Source organism: Ictidomys tridecemlineatus, chromosome 11, assembly GCF_052094955.1.
Source record: "Ictidomys tridecemlineatus isolate mIctTri1 chromosome 11, mIctTri1.hap1, whole genome shotgun sequence".
In the NCBI taxonomy this organism is placed as follows: Eukaryota; Metazoa; Chordata; class Mammalia; order Rodentia; family Sciuridae; genus Ictidomys; species Ictidomys tridecemlineatus.
In genome coordinates this window covers 116244750-116263702 of record NC_135487.1, presented here as the reverse complement: position 1 = coordinate 116263702, position 18953 = coordinate 116244750, and the positions used below count along the sequence as shown (strand labels likewise).

The window sequence follows — 18953 nt, the reverse complement described above, 5'->3', positions numbered from 1 at the left end:
CTGTGTTTGTTAGCTAAGAATTCATCTAAAATGGTTTTAACTTTTTTGGTATATGTAATCCTTGTTATTCCATTTTTCAGTAGCTTTTCAGTATTGTATATGTTTATAATCATATAATTTAAAATATATGGTTCTTTGTGTTCAATATAAAAGATTTGTTATTTATAATATGAAAAATCCTTATAGCACTAGTACACTTTAGAGGTTAATACTTAGAGAATCTCTCTCTATATATAAATAGTAGCAAATTTGATGTGTATGTAGTTGAAAAGGTAAATATGAAAAATACTGTTTTTTATATTTATTTTTTTGTGATGAGGTCTCCCTATGTTGTCCAAACTGGGCTCAAACTCCTTGGCTCAAGGGATCCTCCTGCCTTAGCTTTTCAAGTGCTGAGACTACAGACGTGCATCATCATACCTGTTTTGGAAGTATATTGTTAGTGATAACTCAAAGAGGATGGTTTCATTAAAAACACAATAGCAGAATGTATGGTGCTATTGGTTATGTTTTACTTGCTGGTGTGAAATTCCTCAGTGTTGATCTTAGCTATTATGTCTGCAGAAAAGACCTAGATTTTAAACTGTTTTCCCAGCCACTATAGTTATGTACTCTCTGATTTCTTTTTTCTAACACAGGTCAGACTCTTTTGCTCTCTCAGCCTACTGTGGTACAACTTCAGGCACCTGGAGTTCTGCCCTCTGCTCAGCCTGTCCTTGCTGTGGGTGGGGGAGCCACACAGCTACCTAACCAGGTGGTGAATGTAGTTCCCGCTCCTGTGGTGAACAGCCCAGTGAATGGAAAACTTTCTGTGACTAAACCTGTCCTACAAAGTCCTGTGAAAAATGTGGTTTCAGATGTAAGTTTAAAACTTCACCCTTTTTTAATGCCTGATTTCTAAAGTCCAAAAATACCTTCTGCTTTTGTTGTCTTGTTTTTAAAAGCTTGTTATATTGTGTGAAATAAAAAAAATTGCACATCTAGTGTTAGGTAGAAAATGAGGGTAAGGCTTATTATGTTTGAATGTAAATGAAAAAAATTTTTTTTTCTTAAAATTTTTTTTTCCATGAAGGCAAATGTTAAAGACTGAGGTGATTTGATGAAAAATGAAGTATGCATACCTCCCTCTTCTTTACTACTACTTTAGAACCCTCTCATCACATTCCTCAAACCTCCTCCACCTAATCATCTATTAATATTTTACAGATTCTTTCATGTTTCCTGACTGAAATATTTTTAGCAACTTCCCAGATAAGTGTCTGTGGACAACTTTTTAAGTCAGGTTTTATATTTAGCTTCTCTAGACTTCTTGAAGGGTTTTCAGCACTGCATAATGATATTCCTACCCTTAGGAATTCTGTCTCTTGATAATTATTTGGAACTTTCCTATCTTTGCAAACCTTCAAATTTTCTAGCATGTTGTAGGGATTTGTTGTAACTTATACTTCACAGAGTTTCCTAAGATCTGTTATTCTCTAAAGCCAGTTACATCACTTGCTAGCTAACTTGCTTTCTTTGAAAGTGACTAGAACTATTTTGTTATATATTCCACAGTGAGTGAATATACAACAAAATATCCAGGTCCTAAAATATAATCAAAGTTTCATAATCTAACAGTAGATTCTCTCAAATTTTGACAAGCAAAGCCTATATATTTTCTTTAAAATAAAAATGGATATTACTAGTTGTTAATATTGCTATTTCATTCTTTCTTCTAAAGGACTTTTACAAAATATTTTATGAATCCAGTGAATATGCTGGTTTTTTTTATCAGACCGCTCTCTGATCTGCCTATCAGAATTCATTAACCATGGTGTCAATTACCCATTTAGTTGTGAATTTGCTCTTCTAACGCATAAACACAACCACGTAATCTCAAGTAGCAATATTGTAAAAACTCATAACAAAGAAATACTGTCTAGTGAGAGTAGAACACCCAAGTTCTAGAAAAGGGTCCTATAGTTTGTGTAAATACTAAAAATAGTGCATGCCAAGACATGGTATAGGCAAATTACTGTCATAACAGAATAGAGAATATGAACAATATGGAATTAGAGTTGATTATTAGTTTATTTTGAGGACTAGAAAAGGTAAGCACAATGCTTACAGCTTAATAGATACTAATGTATAGGATGTGTTTCAGTTGAAGGTGGAACAGTACAAAGCAAGGTTTTATTTTAAAATATTTTGTAGGTATGTGGTAAGCACAGGATAAAGAAAGCAAGATTGGAAAAATATAATAGAAGCTGATTGTTTTATATTTCTTTTCTTTTGGTGTATGGGAAAATTTATAAAATATTGTAAAAGAACAGTGATAACAAAAATCCTAAAATATTCCATGGTATTTACTATCAAAAAGTTGTACAACCAATAAAAAAAGAGTATGCTTTTCAGAGAAGACTAGAGTTAAGAATGAGGAAAAAGGATATAAAAAAATTAAAAGGATCCCTTTATATTTCCTTTTAATACTCTTTAAATTATGAACTTGAATGTTTCTTATATAATATACTCAAATGAAACTTAACAATAGAAAATATTTGAAGTTAATTTATGTAATATGTTAGGACATTTAAAATATTTTTTAAAAATAATTTGCACATAAAATAAAAAATAGCATGTGTGAAGAAGTCCTGGGTTCAATTCTCAGCACTGCAAAAAAAAAAAAAAGAAAAGAAAAAAAAAAGATAAAGACTAATCATAACTTTTAAAATATATAGGTCAACAGTATCATACAGTTGTTAAAGTCTGTATTCATGCATTTATGACATCCCAATCTTGGACAATCAAGAGGAACATAGCTAGGAGGGGAGGGTGTCTAGAAACTGTGTTATAGGAAGAGGAGTGGTTTAAGGATTGAAATGATTCGGTAACATGAAGAAGGCTGAAAGTAACTTGGGAGAAATCTTCTAAGAAATGAAGGTTGTCATGTGGAAAATAAGATAATTTTTCTAGAGGACTTATCTAGAACAAGTACAGATAACTTATCTGGAGTTGGAAACCAGAGGAGGTTTTTTTTCTTCTTTTAGATTTAGTATCTAAATAATGAGCATCTGAATATTGGCAATCATCATTGTATGCTGCTGACCCATTTATAATCTGGAAACATATTTCAGTTAATTATATGTTGGTATGTTAGCCAGACATATTTTATTAGTTCTTTGATGTGAAAGATCATGTCTCTTCTGCTTTTGTACTCTTAAGAAGGCTCTGAAAATTTATTGAGTAATTTTCTGTCAAAGTTGCATTGACACTGAGGAACCTAGGGGATGTGTGAGATGAGAAAGTGTCACACTAATTAGTATTAGCTTGTTTTTAGCAATACTTATTGACTAGCTTTCTAATTACTTTCCAAAAGTTAGAATTGACATTATTATAAAAGACTAACTCAGGTACTCTGTGATTAGTGCTAGAGACCTAAAGACTATCAGAATAATTTTCTAGTCAACTTACATTGAAGTTTTTGTGCTTATTTTCATTTGGCTAGTACATCAGGAAGTGAGCCAAGACTTTTCAGCAAAAGTTTTTTTAGTAGAGTTTTGACTACTTATTTCAACTAAAGAAGCACCAGTCTGTCCTATCAGCTGGCCAACACATTCAGGAACTCAAAGTAAATCTCTTCCAGAAGGAGCTGCAGAAGAGAACTTTGATATGCTTATATAGTCTTCTGTAAGTTGGTTGACCTTAACAGTATATGTGCTTGTTGGACTCAAGTCACATTAAATTAGGATAAATTTGAATTAGTATAAATTTCTAATTCACAAAGAAAATTTTTTATCATATGTTTTTTTTTTTTGTATTTTTAAACCAAAAGTGTGGAGAAAAAGCTTTAATTCAGAAAAAAAAATTATCAACCTTGTGGTTTTGTAATGGTGACATGGATACTTTTTTCCTACCTTTTTAAGTTCTTTTGTTTGGCTGGTTTTACTCTCTAGAGGCCTCCTACTGCCATAAGTAGCGTTTTTAGCATACCATATTCTGCAAACTGCATTAAGTGCCACATTTTCTGTTATGAAACAGTTTGCCTGGTTCAAATTATAATTTCACTCTTCCTGCCTTTTACTGGTAAATCTGTTTTGTTTAACAAAACCTCACCTAAGTTTTCAAGAAATATGGTTTGTTTTTGGCTCTGATCCTGATGGAAAAAATGAACGTGATCTCTCGTTTCAATTTAGAAATTCTCTGTGCAGTTTGTTAATAAATGGTAATCTTAGAACTACAAAGTTGACTTCATAGGAGTGCATGCTTATCTTTCTCTAAAGGACAATTGAATGTTGCCAGATGCTGAACCAAAGGCTTGAAAACAAGCACTGTGTTTGTGTTTCAATCTGTACTGCATTTATTAGTTCCTCCTACCCACCATAATCCCAAAAGTTTATGAAATGTTACTGCCTTGGTTTGAAGATTATTGAATTACATTATTAGGATTGTTGGGACAAAGGACCAAGAAAAAATTGGTTAAATTATACACATTCCACAGTGGGCTAAGGTGGAACAAAGACTTCTAGTGGAAATCAGGTTTGAACAATGGAAAGAAAATTATCAAGAATTAGAAATAACCTTACATGGGAAGATGATTAAGAGGTACAGACTAACAGGGTGCAGTGGCATCCGCCTATAATCCCAGTGACTTGGAAGGCTGAGGCAAGGGGTTCACAAATTTGAGGCTAGCCTCAGCAAATTGGTGAGATGCTGCCTCAACATAAAAAATTAAAATTAAAAGGGTGGAGAGTGTAGCTGAGTTGTAAAGTGCCTCTGGGTTCAACCTCTAGTACTACCCCCCGACCCTTCCCCATCCAAAACAAAAAGTACAGACTATACTGCCAGGAGGTCCTAGGTATTCCTTCTGAACATCTTCCAAACCCTATATCACTTTACATCCTCTTTCTAAACCTTTGGTTAAATACTTTGATTCCCCTTTGTTGCCAAAAGACTATCCTTTGGGAAGTTTCTGCCTGGGGTTCCACAACCATGATGAAAAGAGACGTGGTGGTTGGGAAATCCCTTTCCATTGGCCTTTAGGTTTAGAAATGGTGTGAAGGACCATTCTCCAGACATGCCAAATTGGATCTTTGTATTTCTTTTCTCTAGAAAGGGCGTTAAAAAGTTAAGTTTGAGATTTCAGATGTTAGTATTGATAGCATGGGAGTAATGTGATGTGGGCCCAGGTGGATGCTCTGTATATAGCATTCCTTTTTTTTTCAGGGGAAGAATGTGAACTTGAGGAATCTACCATTTTTACTGAAAACAGAAAGCAAGCTTCTTCATTGTCTAAATGCAGGCTTTACCTTATTGTTTGAAGATGCTGGAAACTCTGGAAAATGGCCTGGGAAATAGTGATCAGGGCTTTGCATTCTTAGCATACTCAGTAGAAGTGTGTAGGAACAACAAGAGACCCACTAGCAGTGTCTCTCAAGAAACATGAGTCTGTAATAATCTATTTGTAATGCAAAGCAACTCGAAAAAATGAAGAGTGCCTGTGTTCTGTTTCAGAAAAAAGCAAGCTAAATGTCTATAGGGATTTGGCTTTGTTTTAAGAGTAAGACCCAAGAATAGGGCCTCTGTTTGAGATATGAACTGAATCTTCAGCCTTAAATTATGTGGCTGGCTTATATTTTAGAAGATAAATGATGAATAGACACCTATTCTTTAACAATGAAAACATTAAATTTATGGTATTTCTTTAGGCTGCAAAGTAGATGAATCTATCAGAACCAATTCAACAAGAAAAATTTGGAGATCTAAAAACCTATCTAGAGTTTAGAAAAAATTACTTCTGTGCTGACTACTTTTATTTGCAGAGTTCCTGCTACTACCAGGGACTCTGCAAATAAAGGAAAAACATGCCTTGTTAAAATATTTGCCATTTCTTTTAAATGGAGTTTTGGGGCTTCTAAAAGTTTTTCTTGAATAAAGATTTTGGAAGTTAAATTTCATTGTGGTTACAGTAGCTTTGGAAATGGAAGTGAACAGGGTTGCTATCCCTCTCCTGCCCCCTTGTGCATTAGTGCAGATTTTTGTTGTGGCAGCTCTAGCTTCTTTATTTTCTGTTTTTCAGTTTGGCATCCTGATAAAGCTAGCTAATAATCATTTTTAAAGGATATGGATTATATCTTACATAATTAAATACTTTTCTCTCCTTTCTCTGATTGCCTTTCAGTGTTTTTGTTGTTGTTGTTTGTTTTTGTTGTTGTTGTTTTTTTTTTTTGGTACCGGGGATTGAATCCAGGAGTACTTAAACACTAAGCCATATCCCCAACCCTTTTTATATTTTATTTAGAGACAGGGTCTCACTTTGTTCAGGGCCTCAGTAAGTTACTGAGACTGGCTTTGAACTCACAATCCTCCTGCCTAAGCCTCCCAAGCTTCTGGGACTTCAGGTGTGAGCTACCATTCCTGGCTCTGATTACCTTTCCTGCAGACTTATCCTGCGAATTCATTCTAGGGAGATAGTTCTTAGCAAATAGGTTCCTCTGCCCAGAAGCAGTCATGCAGTGTACTAGTTTTGTGTGCATCTTTTCTGATGCAGTTCTTATTTATGATTATGGAGTTCATTTTGACATGTTCATATATTTATGGAATATGTTTTGCTTCATTAGAATCCCCAGTACTTCTATTTTTTTTCCCCTTTTCCCTTCCGCCTGCCTTCCTGTACTTTACAATTCTTCAGGCTATCTTTTCTCCTGTGTATGTTTTTGGCACACCTTTATCTAATGTCAGATGACTGTATTTATGTGGGTTTGTCTCTCTGTCTTCTATTCTGTTCCACTGGTCTTCATGTTTGTTTTGGAGCCAATACCATGCTGTTTGTGTTACTATAGCTCTGTAGTACAACCTGAGGTCCATTATTGTGATGTCTTCAGCATTGCTCTTTTTGCTTTAGGATTGCTTTGGCTATTCTGGATCTCTTATTTTTCCAAATGAATTTTAGAACTGCTTTTTCTAATTTTGTGGAGAATGTCATTGTTATTTTGATGGAGATTGCATTGAATCTGTATGAAATGCTTTTGGTAATATGACCATCTTGATGATATTAATTCTGCCTATCCAAGAACCTGGGAGGCCTTTCTTCTTCTAGGGTCTTCTTCATGTTATTTTTTCAGTGTTCTGTAATTTTCATTGTAGATGTCTTCTACCTCCTTGGTTAGATTCCCTCGGGTGTTGTTGTTGTTGTTGTTATTGTTGTGTGTTTGTTTTGATTTTATTGTGAATAGAATAGTGTTCCTAATTTTTTTTTTTTGCAAATTCATTTTTGGAGTATAAGAAAGCAATTGATTTATGAGTTTTGATCTTGTATATTGCTACTTTACTAAATTTGTTTATCAGGTCTAAAAGTTGTCTGTTGGAGTTTTTTGGGTCTTCTAAGTATAGAATCATGTTGTTAGCATATAGAGATAATTTGAACTCTTCTTTACTTATTTGTATTTCTTTAATTTCTCTCTCTTGCCTGTTTGCTCTGGGTAGAGTTTCAAGGACTATGTTGAACAGGAGTGATGAGAGTAGGCAAATTTGTCTTGCTTTTGCTTTTATAGGAAATGCTTTCACTTTTTCTATGTTCAGTATAATGTTGACCTTGGGTTTGTAGTTTTTACTATGTTGAATTAAGTTACTTCTGTTGCTAGTTTCTCTATTTTTTAAAATATGAGTCAAATGCTTTTTTCTGCATCTATTGAAATAATCATGTGGTTCATGTCCTTAACTGTTTACGTGGTGAATTACATTTATTGATTTTTATATAATGAACTAAGTCTGCTTCCCTGGAATGAAGCCCATTTGATTACAGTGCATTATCTTTTTATGTATTTTGTATGTGGTTTGTCAATATTTTATTAAGAATTTTTGCATATATGTTCTTCAAAGTTATTGGTCTGAAGTTTTTTTTTTTTAATAATTTTCTGTTACTTCGAATACTTTCTTTTTTTTTTTTTTAATTTATTTATTTATTTTTTTAGTTCTCAGCGGACACAACATCTTTGTTGGTATGTGGTGCTGAGGATCGAACCCGGGCTGCACGCATGCCAGACGAGCGTGCTACCGCTTGAGCCACATCCCCAGCCCCTGAAGTTTTCTTTGATTGTCCATCTGATTTTGGTATTAGAGTGATACAAGGTTGCCACAGTCTGGCTGGGCACAATTCAGGAGCTACTTGTCAAAAGAAATGAACTTTATTTTTAGAACACACACATGGCACCACACAGCTCTTCAGGAATTCTCTCAGAACCCAACTGCCACCACCGGCTTCCCACAAGCTTCTCAACCCCTTATCCCCCACTCCTCCTGCTCTTGAGGCCGATTGGCTGGGTCGTGTGGGCGAAGCCAAAAAAGTCCCCCAATGAGCAGCTCCGTGGTCTGAAAGGGTGGGGAAATAGCCCAATGAGCATCACCGCAGAGGAGCCAATCAGCTGGCAGCTAGAAGTTTGCTGGGGCCGCTGTGAGCCAATCATCAGCTGGCAGCTGGAAGTTTGCTGGGGCCCCCTGGAAGTTTGCTGGGGCTCCTTTGGCTGTGGCTCTCAACATCTCCCCCTCTCTGTTTAAACAACAAGCATGTGGCTTAGGGACCGTGCCTGCCTTAGGTTGTCCAATACTACATATGGTCCTTACCCGTCATCGGATGAGCTGACCTCAAGGCGTCAGCCTCCTGTCTTAGGTTGGTACTATTGCAATTGGATCTTACCCGTCATTGACTACTGGTCCAGCATAAAGCCACACCTGTGAATAGGTCTTTGTACCAGCGGGAGGGGTCAGGAGGTGAGGTTCTTTGCCTCACCTCTGTCGGCCCCCAAATTTTAGCTGAACGACCATCACAAGCAAAAGGGAGGAGGATACACCAAGTCAATTGATGGTTCCTTTTGGAGAAATTATACCACCAGTGACACCATCAGTAAAAATACCCCAACACTACCACAAGTCGCTGCATCAACAGATAGTTCACAGTGCATACAAGTGAGTTCACAATGCATACAAGTGATACATAGTCCAGGCAAGTTCTGCAAGCAGTTCAGTGATGGCTCCTTTTGGAAAAATTGTACCACTGATGACACCATCAGCAAAAATACCCCAACACTACCACAGTCGCTGCACCAACAGATAGTTCACAATGCATACAAGTGAGTTCACAATGCATACAAGTGTTACATAGTCCAGGCAAGTTCTGCAAGCAGTTCAGTGATAGCTATTGCAGAAGCTGTAGATTGGTTTTATCTTTGTCTTCACCTGCACTGGGATGAAGATAGGAATTCTGGCAATAATGGCTAAAGAAAAAATTATGTAACATTCCAGAAGGCACTAAAAGAAAACAATTTTCTGAGCAATTTACATTATCTTGAACAGAATTATTAAATATAATGAAAAGGAAAGGTGAAAGTAAACAAACAGATCTGTTAACCTCCTTTTTTGTTCACATATTAAAACAATCCTCAACAGCTGTTTACCCAATTTAAATTAAACCATTTAAATCACGTGAATAAAAAAAATATTTGGATCCATTTTTTCATGAGCACTCATCATATATGATATATGGACATACGTACATACAACATAAAACACAAGTGTGCACACATAATACATACAAAACATAACATAATAGTAAAGGCCTTATAACTTTTTACAGGTGAAATCTCCGTTGCAATGTTTAAAAACTCTATAGTCAAAAATAGATCTGATCAGCAAAACATTAACCTAGGTCTGTATGAGCTCAAAAAACAAAATAGAACTTCATGATGTGGGAAAGGGCAATAATAAAATAGATATTGAAAAAAGCATCCTGGTTCTGTCGCAGATGTAAGGGTAGCCAAACTGGAGTTCTGGATATCAGCTGTTATGGATTTGAGCCAAATCATCTTTTTGGTCTGTAGAAATCGCTTTAGTTAATCTCTCTGGAATCCAAATCGGCTGTTGTTTTCCCTGTAGAAACACACAAACAGACCCCCAACTCCAGACAATCACTGGATCAGGACCTTAGTTAATCTCTCTGGAATCCAAATCGGCTGCTGTTCTTCCTGTGGAAACACACAAACAGACCCCCGACTCCAGACAATTACTGGGTCAGAACCTTTCCATTGTCCTGTTAGAATATCCTTCCAAAGTACCTTGAGTTTATGTACATTTTTTGGACACATATGCCTTTCCACAGCACTAAGTCCTGATGAATCCAAATTTAAAAAGTTTAGAGTAAAAAGGGTTATTTTAAGTTTATCTTTGGGGAATATATACCCCTTCCCAATTCCGTCTTTTTGCTTTAATAAGTACATTTTAATAGTTTGATGAGCTCTTTCAACTATGCCTTGTCCCTGTGGATTGTATGGGATTCCTGTTATATGAGTAATGCCAAATGATGAGCAAAATTGTTTAAAAGAGGTAGAAGTATAACCAGGGGCATTATCTGTTTTTAACTGTTTGGAATGCCCACAGTGGCAAAATTTTGTAAGCAATGAACTATAATAAGATATCTTAAGTTTTTTTCTCCGGCATGAAGGGAGCCCATCAAAAATCTGGAAGAAGTATCAACTGTAACATGCAAATATTTTAATTTTCTAAATTCTGGCAAGTGTGTGACGTCCATCTGCCAAATATGGTTAGGTATCAGTCCTCTAGGATTGACTCCAAGATTAACTTGTGGTAAAAAGGTCACACAATTTTGACATTGTTTTATTATTTGTCTAGCTTGTTCCTTCGTTATTTTAAAATGCTTTTGTAAAGTATTAGCATTGACATGAAACTTTTTATGAAAATTTGTAGCTTCTTCTAGTGTAGAGAAAATATGTATGTCATGTGTAGTTTTATCTGCTAAATCATTGCCCAAACTAAGGGCTCCAGGTAATCCTGTATGTGCCCTGATATATCCTATAAAGAATGGATTTTTTTCTGTCCCAGATTAGACTTTGTATGGTGGAAAGCAAAGAGAAAACAGTAGAGGAAGGGGAAATCCTACCAGCATCTTCAAGGGATACTATAGCATTAACTATATACTGACTATCGGAAAATAAATTAAATACAGAATCTTTAAACATCACAAAAGCTTGTAATACTGCATTAAGCTCTACCTTTTAAGCTGATTGTTTGGGTACTAAAAATGTAAAAGTTTGATCAGGTGTAACTATTACTGCTGTACCATTATTTGACCCATCAGTGAATATATTTGGAGCATTCATGATAGGTGTTTTTCTTGTCATTTTTGGAAAAATTACAGGATGCAATGACCAAAAAGACAATAAAGGATTAGATGGTAAGTGGTTATCAAGTGAAACATTAGATTTACACATGATTATTGCCCAATTATTTAACTTATTAGCTAACTCATCAATTTGCTCCATAGTATATGGAGTAATAATTTTATTGGGATAAATTCCAAACACTCCCTTTGCTGCTTTTATTCCTTTGAGTCTTAATTGTCCTACAGCCTCAGGATACCTAGTAAGATTAGTGTTAGGAGAATAATGTAAATGTATCCATAATAATGGACCTTCTTGCCAAAATACTCCTGTAGGAATCTTTTTTGTTGGTAGTACAATAAATAATAAAGGCAAACTTGTATCAATTCCATCCAAATGCATATTTTCCATATATGTTTCAATGATTTTTAATGCCTTTCTTGCTTCAGGCATTAATATTTGGGGTGAATTTGGATCTGATAGACCTTTTAGGATATCAAATAAAGGTCCCAACTCTCCTGTTGGTATACCTAGATAAGGCCTTATCCAATTTATGTCTCCTAATAACTTTTGAAAGTCGTTAAGTGATTTGAGTTGTTCTACTCGTATTTGAATTTTTGGTGGATGGACCATGGTTGAGAATAATAGAACTCCTAAATAATTAATTGGAAAATTTAATTGTACTTTATTGCTATCTCTAGATTATAATTTTTTAATAAGTTTGTAAGTGTGGCATAACATTCTAGCAATGTGTTTTTATCTTTGTGTGCTAGTAATACATCATCCATATAGTGAAATATTTGTAGTTCAGGATTTTGATTTCTAAGTGGCTAGATTACTTTGTTAACATACATTTGACACATAGTTGGGCTGATAGCCATCCCTTGAGGGAGTACTTTTCATTCATATCTCTGATCAGGACCTTCATGATTCAGTGCAGGGATAGTAAATGCAAAACGTTGACTATCCTCAGGATGAATTGGAATTGAAAAAAAAACAATCTTTAATATCTATAACTAAAACATACCAGGTTTTTGGCAAAGCAGACAATTGAGGAATCCCTGATTGAGCAGGGCCCATAATAACCATCTCATTATTAATGGCTCTTAAATCTTGCAATAATCTCCATTTACCAGATTTATTTTTGATGACAAAAATGGGAGTATTGTGGGGAGATACAGAAGGTTGTATATGTCCTTCCGCTAACTGTTGTTTGACCAGGTCATGGGCTACTTGTATCTTTTCTTTAGTTAGGGGCCACTGAGGAACCCATACTGGTCTTTCTGATTTTCAAGTAATTTTTATTGTCTCAGTAGCCCTTTCTGAAAATCCAACCCATGTCTGTCCATTCCTTGATCTATTTGTATTGGTGTTGCTATACCTTGTTCTTGTTTTTCTAATCTTTTTCCTTTCCTAAAACCTTGTCTAGTCATAATAGTGGGTGCATTTTGGTTGATGTTATTTGTTAATGTCAAACCTAATTGATCTAGGACATCTCGTCCCCATAAATTTACAGGAAGATGATATTTTTTCCTCTGTCTGACTAGCTCGAGAGACCTTCTTTTTTACTTGAATTTTTTTCTCTGTCTGACTAGCTCGAGAGATCTTCTCTTTTACTTGAATATTTCTACTATAACTATAATACAACCCAACAAGATAACGCCAAACAAAACTGAAACAGAATGAAATAAAATTGGAACAACAGAAAATCATTATAGCCTTTCTATCCTCCTGAAATGTTCATCCGTCCTTTCTCCCTATCTGTTCTTCAGATGTGAGCGGTTTTTCTTCCACCTTACACATCTCCAGGGACAGGGAACTTAAAAAAAAAGTGAAGCAAAACAAAAGAAGAATCTTAAAATGGCTACCCATCCTCTCGAACTGCCCTCAGGGGCGAGCAGTTTACCTTATCACTTTCCCTCAGTCTTCCCCTTGCTGGCCACCAAATGCTGCAGTCTGGCTGGGCACAATTCAGGAGCCACTTGTCCAAAGAAACGAACTTTATTTTTAGAACACACACCACACCACACAGCTCTTCAGGAATTCCCTCAGAGCCCAACTGCCACCACCGGCTTCCCACAAGCCTCTCAACCCCCTCCCCCCCTCCTGTTCTTGAGGCCGATTGGCTGGGTTGTGTGGGCAGAAGCCAAAAAAAGTCCCCCAATGAGCAGCTCTGTGGTCTGAAAGGGCAGGGAAACAGCCCAATGAGCATCACCGCAGAGGAGCCAATCAGTTGACAGCTAGAAGTTTTCTGGGGCTGCTGTGAGCCAATCATCAGCTGGCAGCTGGAAGTTTGCTGGGGCCCCTTCAGCTGTGGCTCTCAACAGGAACACTCCTAAATTCTGGTGGGATTGCAAATTGGTGCAGCCAATATGGAAAGCAGTATGGAGATTCTTTGGAAAACTTGGGATGGAACCACCATTTGACCCAGCTATCCCTCTCCTCTGTCTATACCCAAAAGACTTAAAAACAGCATACTACAGGGACACAGCCACATCAATGTTTATAGCAGGACAATTCACAATAGCTAAATGGTGGAACCAACCTAGATGCCCTTCAGTAGATGAATGGATTAAAAAAGTGGCATATATACACAATGTAATATTACTCAGCAATAAAAGAGAATAAAATCATGGCATTTACAGGCAAATGGATGTAGTTGGAGAAGATAATGCTAAGTGAAGTTAGCCAATCCCAAAAAAACAAATGGTGAGTGTTTTCTCTGATATAAGGTGACTGACTCATAGTGGGTTAGGGAGAGGGAACATGGGAGGAATAGACAACTCTAGATAGGGCAGAGGGGTGGGAGAGGAAGAGAGAGGGCAGAGAGTTAGCAATGATGGTGGAATGTGATGGATATCATTATCTAAAGTAGATGTATGAAGACATGAATTGGGGGCTGGGGATGTGGCTCAAGTGGTGGCGCACTCGCCCGGCATGCATGTGGCCCGGGTTTGATCCTCAGCACTACAAACAAATAAAGATGTTGTATCCGCCAAAAACTAAAAAAAAAAAAAAAAATTAAATATTAAAAAATTTCCTCTCTCTGTCTCTCTCTCTCAAAAAAAAAAAAAAAGACATGAATTGGTGTCAACATACTTTATACACAAACAGATATGAAAAATTGTGGTATGTATGTGTAATAAGAATTGTGATGCATTCCACTGTCATGTATTTAAAAAATAAAAGCAATTAAAAAAAAAAGCAGCATGAAACCATTGTATAAGTACGTTTGGGCTTGGAGTGAACTGACCTTTCACCTTGGCCCTTCTACTCTCTAACAGTAAATCCAATAATGAGGCTTATTTTAAGGAATTTTAAAAACTGTAGTAATTTCAACAAATGGAGATGATTTAAATATTTTATGAAATGTCAAAATAATAGAAATCCTATAGTGGTGTTCTCATTGCATGCCAGAGATGATTATGATGCATCATATGTGCAAAAATCAGTTTACCAAACAGAATTTACAGAGTAGCCTGGCGCAGTGGCGCATGCCTGTAATCCCAGCTGCTTGGGAAGCTGAGGCAGGAAGATCTCCAGTTCAAAGCCAACCTCAGCAAAAGCAAGGTGCTAAGCAACTCAGTGAGACCCTGTCTCTAAATAAAATACAAAATAGGGCTGGGGATGTGGCTCAGAGGTCAAGTACCCTTGATTGTATCCCTGTTTCCCCCTTCCCCACCAAAAAAAAAAAAAAAAAAAAGTCCTTTTTTTCTTGTAGAGTTAAATAACTCTCTCCTCCAGCAACATCACACAGTACATAAGTGTTTAGTCTAAAAATATCATATAACTTTTTTTAAAAATAATTTAATGTTTATTTGGATAATTGAACATAGGTTGCTAGAAATGAAGTTGGAAGCCTATATTCTTTGATTCCTGTGGTTTTCCTTTCCCTTCTGTTTTTTTTTGTTTGTTTGTTTATTGAATAATTTCAGGACTATTATAATGAATCTTTTTCTGTGTGAAAAATGAATATTTGACCACGGGTGGTTTTCTTTCTTTCTTTCTTTTTGTTTTTGGTAAGAAGCATATGGATTGACAACCTTTAAAACTTTAGTATTGCATAATATGCAGGTTCTTTTCTTGTTTGTAGAAATACCCAATTCTTGTTTGAAATTATTAAACAGTGTGCCATCTGTATGCCTCCCCAGATTCCATAGGTTATGTGATCTTTAAAAACAGGTTGCCTTTGACCTAACTTTTGGTATGAACTCTTCCATCTGGAACCTTCTTTTTTGTGTACTTGTTCAGTGCTCTGTGTACTTCAGCACTCTGTTATTAAGTATTAATTATGGACACTGGCATTCTCAGGAATAATGACAATAACTAAAAATAACATTAGACTGAACAGAGTGGTATTTTCCAGAGAATAGTTTGAAATTGGTGAATAATCAATCCATCATGGCTTAGTGCTGCTGCTGCTGCTGTGTGTGTGTGTGTGTGTGTGTGTGTGTGTGTGTGTGAGAGAGAGAGAGAGAGAGAGAGAGAGAGAGAGAGAGAGAGAGAGAGAGAACATTATTGAAGAGTGGGATAGTTGGATAGTTGTTACCCAGGGGAAATTTTTATAGATGATGGTTGTAATCATATAATTAGCACACTTGTGAAGTTAAAAAAGAAAAAAAAACACCCTTTTTTGATACTTCATATAATATTTCTTGTAGGTTATGATTGAGAGATTGTTGACAGTACTTGGTAATGGGAGATCACATGATTGGTTCTGGCATACCTGTTTCTAGGAAATGTATTTGGATGGGAATTGTGTTACTATTTTATAACAAATTGATATGAAAATTTTAAATTTACTTATTGAGTTATGGAACACCCCATAGTAGGATATTTATTTTTTAAAGTCCATTCCAAAGTACATAGAAGTCAATATTTTAGGCATCTGTATACTTAACACTAATCAATTTAAATATTATTCTCTGGTGCTTTTTTATGGATTTAATTTTGTTACCTCTTTCCCTTAATCCCCCTGCCCCTGAATTAGACTAATGTTATTATAATGGTTTCTATGACTTAGTTTAGAAAACTTAACAAAAATAACTTGGTTCAATTAGTTTTTATTATGGTAGATATTGTGGGTATCAAACAAAAAAGTAGTATCAGACATAGTTTTGGTTTCCAAGGTTGAAAAGCTAGGTAAAGTGAACATTCTTAAAATAGTTGAGACCATTGGAGTGTTCTGGTGTATCTTCCAAATAATAAGGAATAAGATGTTCAGAGAAAATTTAAATATCAAATAAGGATAATTGGAATTTAGAGGAACCGTAGAACAAAGTCAGTAGAGGAGATGACATCCCAAATAGGAACAAACAGTATGAATAAAGAAATCATTTAGACATGTGAGGAGATTATTAAGTAGCCTTAAATGAGAAGATTGAAGGATGTAGCATGAATGGTTGTATAGTTAGGGCAAAAAGTATCCTTAGGTAGGGAGTGATCACATTAGGGAAGGATTTGAAAATAAAAGTGGGTAGCTGGGAAGTATGAATAGCTTGTCTTTGCAATGGATTGGTAAGATAAACATTTGGAGGGTTGTTTTAGAATTGGTGGACAAGATAAAACCAAAGACAATTCAAATAGGCATCTATTGCAATAGTCTGGGTAAGTTAATGAGTGCCTATGTTAAGAGAATGTTAGTGGAAAATAGGAAGGGATAACTAAGACACATGTTTACTGGAAGAAAGTTGGTCATTAACATATATTTCACACATTATTTGGTGAGTAAATGAGGGATTGGGAGTGGGAATGAATATAGAGAATAAAAGATATAATAATGATCATTTCCTCCTTTATATTTTGAGAGATACTATTGATAGAAGATGGATAGATTTTTTAAAAAATCTAGGTAGAGGGAAATGTGTTCACTTTTCACATACTGAATTTGGATTCTACAAGTAGAATTAGTCTTATAAGTAATTGGATATATGGCTTTGGAGCATAGTCAATTAATTTAGGGGCAGAGATGTTGATTAAAGATGTATATATCATTGGTCCTCTGTATCTTTGTGTTCCATATTCAGTTGATTTAATCAAGTGAGATAGAAAACATTCAGAAAAATATTATTTCTGTGTTGTACATAAATAACTTTTTTCTTTGTTATTATTTCCTAAACAATATGGTACCATGGCTACTTACACATTACACTAGATATAATAAGTAATCCAGAGATGGTTTACAATATACAAGAGAATGTGAGTAGGTTATATGCAGAAACTAAACCATTTTATATAAGGGTCTTGAGTATCTGCAGATTTTGGTAACTGGGGAGTATTGAAACCAGCTCCCCATGAATACTGAGGAGTGACTGTATATGCTTATGTATTTAAAGGAACTTTCTAAGGGAGTTTCTAAAGAGAAAATTGGAAGATCAATAAATAAGCTTTAGGAACACTTCAGAAGAAATTATTTAACATTTAGGTTCCCAAAAGCCTTGTTTCATCTTTTGATTTTTATTTACTTAGTTTGAACAGTACATTTTAAAAGCTGTTTTAAGATATAGTTTTAAGCACAGTTGTTTAAAAATAATTGTTTAAATCAATATATCCCAATGTATGTTGATCTGATTCTGAAATCATAATATTCTGATTTTTCCTAACTTTTCCTAGATTGCTGTGCTAAGGAGGCAGCAACGTATGATAAAAAATCGAGAGTCGGCTTGTCAGTCACGCAAGAAAAAGAAAGAATATATGCTAGGGTTAGAGGCTAGATTAAAGGCTGCCCTTTCAGAGAATGAGCAACTGAAGAAAGAGAATGGGTCACTGAAACGGCAATTGGACGAAGTTGTATCAGAGGTGAGTGTGATGGAGCTTGCTAAGATGGGTTAAAGTTGTTTTTTCTTATAAATTAATAAACTTTTACATCTTAAATGATATAAAACAATAGTGCCAGGAAAACAAGGGTACGATAAGTCCAAAAACAGTTTTCAGTAAGGATAAAAAATTTGTACTTCCCAATCTATTTACAAGTCTACTTTTCTTGGGTTTCTTCTAACTCATTCATTACCTTAGTACCTTCTATACTCCTGACTAAGTGAATCAGATTGAGACTCCTGGATAGTCCTATGAGGGCTTCCCTTTTAAAAAAGAAAATATAAAATAATATGTTATATTTTCTCTGACTGCCTGCACTGCTTTTTGCCTTTGGTTGTCATACTTGTCCCAGGGTTAATCATCTCTCCTCAGTTCTGTTCGTAAGTCTGCTGCCTTAGGATTTCCCACTGCAGTGGAGTTCTGAACCAAATAGATACCTGTTTAGTGGGATTTCTTATATTGTTCTTTCTATCTTAACGCCTGAGCACATGGTAACACTCCAGTGCATTGGTGAAAACAGTGATTTTAAAGACAGGGAGACAGACTACAGAAGTGTCTCAAAATTCTTTGGGGATTCATGAAAATATAAAACTATTGAATTCTCTGCTCTATTTGTTTCTCTTTGACTTGTCTCTTTTGGAAAAGAAATCTTGGAAAGCTCTACTTCAGTATTTTAAAAAGAACTATTTTCTCAACTTTTTAGTTTTGTTTTTGTTTTTAAATAAGAAAAGGCATTCATATAGCTAGTAAAGAGGAAAGGTTTTTTTTTTTTTTTTTTTTAAGATAATGCTTTTTGTGAGATTGATGTGTAGTTTAATTGTATTTCATATGGTCATTTCCTTTAGAACCAGAGGCTTAAAGTCCCTAGTCCAAAGCGAAGAGCTATCTGTGTCATGATAGTATTGGCATTTGTAATACTGAACTATGGACCCATGAGGTAAGTATATAGCTATTTGTTTTGGATAATAATGCTAAAAATTGGAATACTCA

At 35.4% G+C, this 18953-nt stretch overlaps 1 protein-coding gene across 1 annotated transcript in view; it reads left to right on the top strand.

Moving 5' to 3' along the window:
• Atf6 (activating transcription factor 6) overlaps positions 1-18953 on the top strand; it is a 213084-nt gene that overhangs the window by 29842 nt on the left and 164289 nt on the right. Inside the window, exons 7-9 of the mRNA XM_078027138.1 lie at positions 639-859; positions 17760-17945; positions 18809-18900. Of these exons, the coding sequence (XP_077883264.1) occupies positions 639-859; positions 17760-17945; positions 18809-18900 (499 nt within the window). The remainder of the gene's footprint in view (positions 1-638; positions 860-17759; positions 17946-18808; positions 18901-18953) is intronic.